Source organism: Canis aureus, chromosome 25 (assembly GCF_053574225.1).
Source record: "Canis aureus isolate CA01 chromosome 25, VMU_Caureus_v.1.0, whole genome shotgun sequence".
Lineage (NCBI taxonomy): Eukaryota > Metazoa > Chordata > Mammalia > Carnivora > Canidae > Canis > Canis aureus.
The window spans coordinates 36,101,755-36,114,118 of NC_135635.1; the positions used below are offsets into that span (position 1 = coordinate 36,101,755).

At 35.5% G+C, this 12,364-nt stretch overlaps 1 protein-coding gene across 1 annotated transcript in view; it reads left to right on the forward strand.

The window, feature by feature from the left end:
- Nucleotides 1-530: 530 nt before the first annotated feature.
- The window catches only part of LOC144297509 (NKG2-A/NKG2-B type II integral membrane protein-like), a 56,777-nt gene continuing 44,943 nt past the window's right edge, over nucleotides 531-12,364 (forward strand). Inside the window, exons 1-6 of the mRNA XM_077871789.1 lie at nucleotides 531-602; nucleotides 5,807-5,899; nucleotides 7,513-7,602; nucleotides 8,002-8,079; nucleotides 8,552-8,614; nucleotides 8,971-9,122. Of these exons, the coding sequence (XP_077727915.1) occupies nucleotides 5,878-5,899; nucleotides 7,513-7,602; nucleotides 8,002-8,079; nucleotides 8,552-8,614; nucleotides 8,971-9,122 (405 nt within the window). The 5' untranslated portion in view covers nucleotides 531-602; nucleotides 5,807-5,877. The remainder of the gene's footprint in view (nucleotides 603-5,806; nucleotides 5,900-7,512; nucleotides 7,603-8,001; nucleotides 8,080-8,551; nucleotides 8,615-8,970; nucleotides 9,123-12,364) is intronic.

The following is a 12,364-nucleotide window of genomic DNA, read 5'->3' on the forward strand; positions in this document are numbered from 1 at the left end:
AGCTGGATGTGGGACTTGATCCCAGATCCCAGGATTAGCCCTGTGCCAAAGGCAAATGCTCAACTGCTGAGCCACCCAGGTGTCCCTGTGTTTCTTGGTTTTAAGTTTTGTTTCCTTCTATTGAGGAAACTGTCAACTTCTGCATGGTTTCCTGTACCCAGCCAACTTCCTAGATTCCTATTCTGATTCTGATTCATAGGAGTTTGCATAATGCCATGAGATTTCCAAGTGCAGAATCATATCACTTGTGGGGGAAGCTCGCTTTTTTTTTCTTTTATCCTGTGTAAAACTTATTTTCTTGCCTGATTTTATTAGCTAATACTATCAAAACTATTAGAGTATCAAGGATAATAGCAAACATTTCTGTTTCTGTCTTCCCTATTTTAGGGGAAGTGGCCTCAGCATTACATGATCCCTCATGATATTTGCTGATTTTCTTACAAAGTTTTTTAAACATTTTTTTTCTTACATTACTTATGATTTTGTTCACAATTTATATGTAACTGCTGGATTTTATTCTTTGGCTTTCTCTGCTGATGTCCTCAAGTGGCTCTCCCCTGTGAAAGGATATTGTGATATTTCTGACTCACAGGCCAGTTCAGGTGTGTATGACCCAGTCGCCAGGGATCACTCATTCTAAATGCCTCTGGAGAGGTGTCTAGCAAGAAGTTGCTGTGGCGGAGGTCAAAGAGGTTTCTGCCTATTTTCTCCTGCAGGATTTTGATGGATTCCTGTCCCACATTTAGGTCGTTCAGTCATTTTGAGTTTATTTTTGTGTGTAGTGTAAGAGAATGGTCCAGTTTCATTCTTATGCATGTGGCTGTCCAATTCCCAACACCATTTGTCTTTTTTCCATTGGATATTGTTTCCTCATTTGTCAAAGACGAGTTGACCATAGAGTTGAGGGCCCATTTCTGGGTTCTCTATTCTGTTCCATTGATCTATGTGCCTGTTTTTGTGTCAGTACCACACTGTCTTGATGAGTACAGCCTTACTACTTCAGTAGTACAACTTGAAATCCAGAATTGTGACGCCTCCAGCTTTGGTTTCCTTTTTTTTTTAATTTATTTTTTATTGGTGTTCAATTTACTAACATACAGAATAACCCCCAGTGCCCGTCACCCATTCACTCCCACCCCCCGCCCTCCTCCCCTTCTACCACCCCTAGTTCGTTTCCCAGAGTTAGCAGTCTTTACGTTCTGTCTCCCTTTCTGATATTTCCCACACATTTCTTCTCCCTTCCCTTATATTCCCTTTCACTATTATTTATATTCCCCAAATGAATGAGAACATATAATGTTTGTCCTTCTCCGACTGGCTTACTTCACTCAGCATAATACCCTCCAGTTCCATCCACGTTGAAGCAAATGGTGGGTATTTGTCATTTCTAATAGCTGAGTGATATTCCATTGTATACATAAACCACATCTTTATCCATTCATCTTTCGTTGGACACCGAGGCTCCTTCCACAGTTTGGCTATCGTGGCCATTGCTGCTAGAAACATCGGGGTGCAGGTGACCCGGCGTTTCATTGCATTTGTATCTTTGGGGTAAATCCCCAACAATGCAATTGCTGGGTCGTAGGGCAGGTATATTTTTAACTCTTTGAGGAACCTCCACACAGTTTTCCAGAGTGGCTGCACCAGTTCACATTCCCACCAACAGTGTATGAGGGTTCCCTTTTCTCCGCATCCTCTCCAACATTTGTTGTTTCCTGCCTTGTTAATTTTCCCCATTCTCACTGGTGTGAGGTGGTATCTCATTGTGGTTTTGATTTGTATTTCCCTGATGGCAAGTGATGCAGAGCATTTTCTCATGTGCATGTTGGCCATGTCTATGTCTTCCTCTGTGAGATTTCTGTTCATGTCTTTTGCCCATTTCATGATTGGATTGTTTGTTTCTTTGGTGTTGAGTTTAAGAAGTTCTTTATAGATCTTGGACACTAGCCCTTTATCTGATATGTCATTTGCAAATATCTTCTCCCATTCTGTAGGTTGTCTTTGAGTTTTGTTGACTGTATCCTTTGCTGTGCAAAAGCTTCTTATCTTGATGAAGTCCCAATAGTTCATTTTTGCTTTTGTTTCTTTCGCCTTCGTGGATGTATCTTGCAAGAAGTTACTATGGCCGAGTTCAAAAAGGGTGTTGCCTGTGTTCTTCTCTAGGATTTTGATGGAATCTTGTCTCACATTTAGATCTTTCATCCATTTTGAGTTTATCTTTGTGTATGGTGAAAGAGAGTGGTCTAGTTTCATTCTTCTGCATGTGGATGTCCAATTTTCCCAGCACCATTTATTGAAGAGACTGTCTTTCTTCCAATGGATAGTCTTTCCTCCTTTATCGAATATTAGTTGACCATAAAGTTCAGGGTCCACTTCTGGATTCTCTATTCTGTTCCACTGATCTATGTGTCTGTTTTTGTGCAGTACCACACTGTCTTGATGACCACAGCTTTGTAGTACAACCTGAAATCTGGCATTGTGATGCCCCCAGATATGGTTTTCTTTTTTAAAAATTCCCCTGGCTATTCGGGGTCTTTTCTGATTCCACACAAATCTTAAAATAATTTGTTCTAACTCTCTGAAGAAAGTCCATGGTATTTTGATAGGGATTGCAATAAACGTGTAAATTGCCCTGGGTAACATTGACATTTTCACAATATTAATTCTGCCAATCCATGAGCATGGAATATTTTTCCATCTCTTTGTGTCTTCCTCAATTTCTTTCAGAAGTGTTCTATAGTTTTGAGGGTATAGATCCTTTACCTCTTTGGTTAGGTTTATTCCTAGGTATCTTATGCTTTTGGGTGCAATTGTAAATGGGATTGACTCCTTAATTTCTCTTTCTTCAGTCTCATTGTTAGTGTATAGAAATGCCACTGACTTCTGGGCATTGATTTTGTATCCTGCCACGCTACCGAATTGCTGTATGAGTTCTAGCAATCTTGGGGTGGAGACTTTTGGGTTTTCTAAGTAGAGTATCATGTCATCGGCGAAGAGGGAGAGTTTGACTTCTTCTTTGCCAATTTGAATGCCTTTAATGTCTTTTTGTTGTCTGATTGCTGAGGCTAGGACTTCCAGTACTATGTTGAACAGCATTGGTGAGAGTGGACATCCCTGTCTTGTTCCTGATCTTAGGGGAAAGGCTCCCAGTGCTTCCCCATTGAGAATGATATTTGCTGTGGGCTTTTCATAGATGGCTTTTAAGATGTCGAGGAATGTTCCCTCTATCCCTACACTCTGAAGAGTTTTGATCAGGAATGGATGCTATATTTTGTCAAATGCTTTCTCTGCATCCAAAGAGAGGATCATATGGTTCTTGGTTTTTCTCTTGCTGATATGATGAATCACATTGATTGTTTTATGGGTGTTGAACCAGCCTTGTGTCCCAGGGATAAATCCTACACCCAAGAGAAGAAGGGAGTTAATAAAGATTCGAGCAGAACTCAACGAAATCGAGACCAGAAGAACTGTGGAACAGATCAACAGAACCAGGAATTGGTTCTTTGAAAGAATTAATAAGATAGATAAACCATTAGCCAGCCTTATTAAAAAGAAGAGAGAGAAGACTCAAATTAATAAAATCATGAATGAGAAAGGAGAGATCACTACCAACACCAAGGAAATACAAACGATTTTAAAAACATATTATGAACAGCTATACGCCAATAAATTAGGCAATCTAGAAGAAATGGACGCATTCCTGGAAAGCCACAAACTACCAAAACTGGAACAGGAAGAAATAGAAAACCTGAACAGGCCAATAACTAGGGAGGAAATTGAAGCAGTCATCAAAAACCTCCCAAGACACAAGAGTCCAGGGCCAGATGGCTTCCCTGGGGAATTTTATCAAACGTTTAAAGAAGAAACCATACCTATTCTCCTAAAGCTGTTTGGAAAGATAGAAAGAGATGGAGTACTTCCAAATTTGTTCTATGAGGCCAGCATCACCTTAATTCCAAAACCAGACAAAGACCCCACCAAAAAGGAGAATTACAGACCAATATCCCTGATGAACATGGATGCAAAACTTCTCAACAAGATACTGGCCAATAGGATCCAACAGTACATTAAAAAAATTATTCACCATGACCAAGTATAGCAGCATTTTCTAAGATAGCCAAAAAATGGAGCAGCCCATGTCCACTGATTGATTGACTGATGAATGGGTAAAAAATATATGAGATTTTATATATATGTAACATATATTCATAAAATATATATTCATAGTATATATATTCATATGATATACATGAATATTACTCAGGCAGTAAAGAAAATCTTGCCACTTGCAATACTATGGATGGAGCTAAAGAGTATTATGATTCTAAGCAAAATAATTCAGCTAGAGAAAGACAAATACCATATGATTTCCCTCATATGTGGAATTTAAGAAACAAAATAAAGGAGCAAAGGGTAAAAAAGATAGAGGGAGGCTAAGCAAGAAACAGTCTTAACTGTGGAGAACAAACTGATGGTGTGGTGCTGGGTTAAATGCATGATCGAATTAAGAGTGGACTTCTTGCAGTAGTGTTGTATGGAAGTGTTGAATCACTATACTTTACACCTGAAATTAATATTATATTGTATGTTTACTAACAAGAATTTAAATGAACACTTAAAAATAAATAAGTGATATTAATTATAGCATCGGAAACATAGTCAACAATATTGTTATAACTTTGCATGGTGACAAACGGTAGCAAGCTCTACAGTGGTGAATATTTCATAATGTATATAAGGTTTGAATCACTATGTTGGACACTGGAACTAATATAATATTGTATGTGAATTATGCATCATTAAAAATAAAATTGTCACCCAGTGTTGCAAAGAAAAAGGGAAACATACAGATCAATAGAAACATAGATGCAAAAAAATAAATAAATAATTGCATTTTAAAAGTACTTTTTCTGCCTCCTCAATTTTTCTAAAAATCTAAAAATACCTTCATCTTTATAACTGAACTCTACTTCTGAAACTAATGATACACTAAATGTTAATTAACTGAATTTAAATAAAATAACATTTTAAAAATTTGCCTTCATCTTTCCTTATGTAGTTAGGCTTTTGTCATTTAGAAGAAATATTTCTATTCCTATACAACTAGTTATCATGGGAGGATGAATCAATGAATATTTGAGTAATTACTTAATATTTAAATCTCTGCCATGGTGTTATTGTTCAATATTTTTTGATATCCTTCCCAGAAATGTATTCTATTCAGCAGAAATCTAAATAATTTATTTAAAGATAATATAATTGAATCAGGTGTATTAAAAACTAAGGCAGAAGAATAGAGAAGTTTGGAAATTGATGTCATTGTGACAGTGACAATAAAGTTGAAAATGGAAGTCTTCGGAATTAGTGTCAAATACCAGTACATCCCTGTTACTGGGATGATGATTTTAGAGTATTTTTAGTATAATAGAAGTGACATAGCAAGGGCACAAGAAAGAAGCATGTGATGATAATTTAGCAATCTTATCTCAAATTAAAACTTAAACATCAAAAGACATTTCTCACAAGGTCTAGATTCTCAGTGTTTGTGATACGGATGAAAGTAAGTGAACAGCCTGGGTGGTCAAGTCTCTGACCCCAATATCATCTGGAATATAAAAATTTCTCAGAGACACATGCCAATTAAATGACACAATACAAGCTGAAAGCTGCTACATTCTGGAGGTGTGTGATGAGATAAAGTGTCTTCAAAGTAGCCCAAGTGTAAGAATTTCCTGTTCAAATTTTAAGCGACACATTGATAAGAAATCAACTTTTTCCACTATTACCTCACTCTGAGCTCTCACAGGGTCGGCAGTCTGTGAAGACCACAGATATTACCTGTTTACAAGAGTAACAAGGTCTCCTACTGGAAGATGCATGACTTTCTGGCCAACAGAAGGTATGTAGCTCTACTGCCCTGTCTCTCTAATAGCCAACTTTTAGTGGGAGATTTCAAATGCTAGATGGGATGTACTCGAGGTATAATTAATATACAATCAAATCACAAAGAACGTTGGTATTTTTATTCCAACAATTCAGGGTGAAAAATAAGAATAAATATGAAATATCTTAGAAAAATTTTTAAAGTATTTAAAATATTACCTATGGTGAAGTAATCAAGTGTATACAAACACACATAGCTGGGTCTATAAATCAATATAAAGTCAAGTGAAATCGCATAAGCATCATGATAAGAAACAGTTAATTTTGGATTTGTCATCAGTCTAGATATAATTACACATAAGATTTGATATTTAGCTCAGGCTTTAAAAATGATCTCTTAAAATGAATTCATCAAAGAGTGAGGTAAAACATTATTCCTCATGCACTTACTTAGGTAAATGAAACTAGTTTGGTTTTTTATAAAAAGCAGGAAGTTCCTTCTGTAAAATGCTACTTTAGATTTAACTATGAATAGTCAAAAGACTTTTTAAATAAATTGAGTAAAACTTGGCAAAAAATTCCATACTGAAAGGTACTACTGTCTAATTCGTTAGATGTTGCATCATCTAATGAAAATGAATTAGTAATTATAATGTGGCTATTGTGTTAAAAATCAAAATAACTAATATATAGTTGAGTTTATGAAAGCCGGATTGAATATTAAGTGATTTGTATGCATTATAAATTATACCTTTTTACTCCAATTTTAAATTAGTAAACTAAATTGCTAGACATAAAGTAACTTTTTAAAGATCACATTTTGTAACTTTGAGAGCCAGAAGTAATTCTAGATCTCACTGACTTCAAAACTCATTGGTGGAATTATTAATTTACATTTAGTTGATTTGATAAAATTGCTTACACAACCAAAGCTATGCTCACAACCTAGGACAGTCATAGGATCTTTCTGAAAGTTTGTAACAACAGTGTTCTTCCATAAATGTTCTACATTTTTATTTATCATTTTATGGTTTCATATTTTGCCATTAATACCAATTGCTGGTGTTAAGTGAGTAGTTTTCAAAACATGGTTTTTGTTATTTTGTTTCAATATTGTTAAGGTTTGGGATAAGTTTAGTGTATCGCATGACATTTGAACATATATAATTTTTCTTTTAAAATTTAATTTCTCAGAACTCTACAATTATTCAAAATAAAAGATCATTGATAAGAACACATCACCTTCCAATACAGAAATGTCATCAAATAAAAGTAATTTATTACAGGAAGTTCTTTTATGTACTAAAACTATTTCCCAATCAGACTCCTCAATGTTTAAGCATGACTGGATTTAAAGCTCTAAGGGAATTAGTACCAGATTTTACATTATCAACTGCAAATGAGTGCTATCACCCACCTCACGCTCCACCCAGTGTGACCGTCCTGGCAGTTTTGTCATTACATACAGTCTTCATCAAGTCCTTCAGTTCAGTTCCGCTTGGCGCTGTGCTTGCCACTACACAGCTACAGAGATGAATAACCAAGGATGTACCTATGCAGAACTTAATCGAGTGAATAACTCAAAGAGACAACAAATGAAAGCTAAGGGCACTAAAAATTCCATTTCAGTAACTGAGCAAGAAATAACCTATACAGAATTAAATCTTCAAAATGCTTCTCAGGATCATCCAGGGGAACGAAAGAACTACCACTGCAAAGGTAAAACATTTAAATCACACACAGTGTAACTGTTCTAGAATGTGCTCTGGGGCACATTGGTAGAGAGAATGAGTAGGAAATGATGTCCTATATTTTTCATTTGTAAGGATCAGAGCTTGGAGTTGGTAAATAGTATTGTAGACTAATAGACTAATTTTACTCAAGCACTGTTGTAATTCATAGTCTTTGATAACTCATGGAATATTACCTTTCTGAACATGAGATAGTATATTCAGAGAAAAGATTTCAATGGTAGATACAGTTTGGGGTCCAAGTTTCTATATGTGGACTCCGTGTGCATCGCTGGTTCTTTTGTATGTAAATTTCCTAAATGATTATTTCCATCCATCCTTTGTCAGTGTTTTCATTTCTGTTCCTAATATTTACTACTATTTCCAGGGAAGATCCTTGCTAGGATGCTGGGAATCATCTGCTTTGTCTTGATGTCCACTGTGATAACAATAGTTCTTATTTCCTGTAAGTGTTTGAATGACTACCTGGGAAATTTCATTTTAATGATTGTCCCTGCCTCAAAGTATCTCATACTGTTATGGAATAGATCTTTCGTTCTAATGCATGTATGCTATAAAAGTGGAATGATTATTCTGAATTTGTCAAAAGTATAAATAACAGAATAGTTGTAGAGAGTATTACACATATATTCAGTTTCATTACTCAAAGAGGTGTTCTAGGAGACACATTGAGAAATAAATACAAACTAATTCTTAAGACTGGTTAAACCCAATACTGTAAGAAATGGAGAGGTTTGGTTTTTAATAGGCTTTTGAAATATTTTCTCCCAAATCTTCATTTCTTTGTTAATATTGCTTGGTGAAATAAATTTTATTACAGAATTTTGTAATTCTAAATAATATTCCAAGTTCTAAGTTAAGAAACTGAAATCATAATATATTTATTTCAGTTTAAGTTTTTATGATGATTTCTTTAGTTTTTTCAGTTACTGAAATACTGGAGCAGAACAATTCATCCCTGAAAACAAACATTCAGAAAGGTATAAAATGATTTTCAAAATTCTGATATTATTGTTGTTTCTATTTGCCTCAAATTTCCTCCTGCTAAAACATGATAAAAAACCATTTTACTATTCTAAGGAAGTCGTTTTATTCAGTGTTCTTTGGACAATCTTAGATTGATATTTTTGTATGTTTACTTTATATAGGCACATAAATTAGGGAATGACAAGGTAACTATTCTCTGTGAACATGTGTGAGCATATTTTATTTATATCATCCTGTGAGTGTTCATAGATGTGTATACCTATGGATATACCTATGCAAGTATGTAAATTAATTTGAATTTGTTAATATTCAAATATCTTTTGTATAATATCTCATAATCTCTCTTTAGCTTATCACTGTGGTCATTGTCCAAAAGAGTGGTTTACGTATTCCAACCATTGCTATTACATTAGCACTGAAAGAAAATCATGGAATGAGAGTTTGGCATCCTGTGCTTCTAACAACTCTAACCTGCTCTACATAGATGATGAAGAAGAACTGGTAAGATTTCAATGTTCCCAGATTTTATTAAAGCTTATCAATTAACATCTTTCTAGAGCTGATCAATATTTTTAAATGTATATGTAGCTTATTTTAAAGTCTGTTAATATTCCATAGCTTGACTCTATATTTTATTTATATTTTTATTCCTTTAATGTACATTTGATAATTTTCAGTATTGCTTTTCATAGAATACCATCCTTCTATAAATGCTCTTTTGCCTGAAATAAAGTTTACTAATTAATTTTACCATACAACAAAGAAACTAAACGTATGATTGTGCAAATTGATCACAAAATGGAACCATGTAATTACAAATTGAATCGTGAAATAAAAGTTTAGAGCCTCGATCAGCCCTGTCAACTTCAATATTATGAAATATCTTCACTTACTTTCAGACTTTATATGAATGGAATCATTCAGTAAACATTTTTATGTGTGTCTCCTTTCACTTTCATATGATATCTGTAATCCATCTATATTATGACATTTGTCTATAGTTTGTGAATTTTTACTCCTATATGATATGATTATGATATTTTAAATCTATTCTCAGAAATGTAGTTCCTTTTTAGTATGTGGGTATTACAAATAATTATTTTATGAAAAGCCTTTTCCATGTCTTTTTTCACATATTATATTCATAATGATATATTTATATAAATATTTATTTATATATGATGCATAACTACATAGTATATGTATATTTAGGCATATAAATATTATATTTATCATAATAGAATAATGATCTAGAAATATAACATCATAATTGCAATTATATATAATTATAATACAATTTCTTCTAAGCATGAGAATGAAATTACATGGTCATAGATATATGCATATTTCAATTTATTACATTATTCCAATATTTTTCTAGATTATTGTATAATTTTGCTGCATAGTCAATGGTTTTCAATGGAATAATGGACAGTGTCTAAAATAGCTTTGTCTTCCTAGCATTGCTTTTTTTTGCCATTGTTTTGATTAGAGAGAAAAAAATATTTTTGAGGCTTTTGTCTGTACCTGTTAGTGTCTGTCATTTGCTCCGTCTGGAATTTGTGAGGTAAAGAGAAATTCCAATGCATTCGCTGCCATGTCATTCCCTGGATCTGGAGTGCCTGGTTCTGTCAAGTTTCTCATCATCTGTCTAAATCCTCTTATGCAGATATATATATATATCTCTAGTTGTTTAGATTGGAGCATGTAGTTCATTTACATTCAGCGTAATTATTGATAGGTATGTATGTAGTGCCATTTCGTTGCTTGTTTCGTTGTTGTTTCTGGGGATTTCTCTGTTCCTTTCTAGTTTCTGTCACTTTTGGTCTTTTTTTACTACTCAAAAGAACCCCTTTAATATTTCATGCAGGTCTGTTTAATGGTCATGAACTTCTTTAGTCTTCGTTTGCCTGCGAAATGCTTGATCTTTCCTATTTGGAATGATAGCTTTTCTGGATACAGTATTCTTGGCTGCAGATTTTTCCTATTCAGCAAGTTGAATATATCATGACAATTGGTTCTGGTTTACCAAGATTTTTGTGGAGAGAGCTGCTAACGTTATTTCTCTTCCATTGTAAATTCGGGTCTTCTTTTGTCTTTCTGCTTTCAGATTTTTTATCATTATATTTTGTAAATTTAACTACAATAAGTCTTGGTTGTTTTTGTTGCTTTCATTGGGAGTTTTCTGTGCTTTTTGGCTTTGAATGTCTGTTTCCTTCCCTAGATTAGGAAAGTAGTCCGTTATTACTTCCTCAAACATGCCTTCTCCCAGTTTTTTCTCTTCTTGTGGGAGTCCTGTGATATGAATGTTTTAATATTTGATGGAGTCACATTTTCTCCAAGTTTACTTTCATGATCCACTATTCTTTTTTCTCTCTTTTGTTCAGCTTCATTACTTTCCATAATTCTATCTTCTATATCACTTATACATTTCTCTGCTTCTTCTGTCCTTGAAGTTATTACATCTAGTTGATTTTCATATCTTAGTTATTGCATTTTTAATTTCTGACTGATTTTTTTTAGCTCTCATTTCTCTGTGGCAGGTGTCTCCCTGAGGTCTTCCATGCTTTTTTGAAGCCCAGTGAGTATCTATATGATTGTTGCTTTAAATTCTGTGTCAAGAAGGTTACTTGTATCTTTGTAGATTAGATATCTGGCTGTGATCATTTCTTCTTTCTTTTTGGTTGAATTTCTCTGTCTTGGCATTTTGCCTTGGTCTCTATTTTTCTCTGTCTTATAAAATCCTGTTGTTTCCTCCTCCTGAAAGTAATGGCTTTTGAAGAAGAAGCCATATAATGTCCAGAGCCTGGCACTTCAGGACGTGTCTGTGGTGTGTACTGCTTGTGCTCTGCTGCTGTGTTTTGGCTGCTCTATCCCTCAGGTCAGACATCTACAGAGTTTCTTCTTGCCTGCAGTGGGCAGTGTTTGGGCTTTGGCCAGGGCAGCAAGCATTAACTAGGTGTGGTTTCATCTGCTTGTTAAATGAGACCTGATGCTATTTCCACTGGAACTGAAGGATGGCAGAACCCTATGATCAATTGACATGGTGCATGTGGGGATTTGTGTTGATCTTCTGGGGAAAGAGCCCACGGCTCCTGGTCCTTAGGCACACTTGCCCAAGAGAAGGAGTACCAGCAGGCACAGTGAGATGAGACTTGGTGCATGCACCTTAGGTTGTAGCTTGCTATTTACTGAGGTTGGTTTATGCTGAGGGGGAGGGGAGGGAAATGGTGCCAGCTAGCTTCTTCATCTCCAGAGAGGGGAGTCTATGCTTGCTCTCATGGAAGCCCTTCCACAACAGTGAACAATTCCTTCTTGCGCATCTCAGGCATTTTTCCAATTGCTGTTTTCACATTGTCTGTCTCCAGGTTGTTTGCCTGCCTGGAGTACCACATGCACTTTGGACTTTACCTCAGCCAAGCCTGCTGACCTTTAAAACTCCAATTTTGGGGGGCCTGGTGTAGCAGGGACCTGGCTGGTCTTCTGGGGGATGTTCTTGGCATGCCGGAACTGATGCAGGTTTGACCCATCATGGCAGTCATGCCTGAGCACAGGGACATGGGATTTGGAGCAAAGCAGGCTAAACAGCCAGTGTCCACATTAGTTGCCCTCAGTAGGTGTCTCTGTGCCTATGCTGAGGGACAGAGGAGGGAAGTGGATCCTGCCATCTCTTTTGTCTCCAGATGTACCATGACACCTCTCACAGATATGCTAGTAGAAATGAAAATGGATTCTCCTTGTGC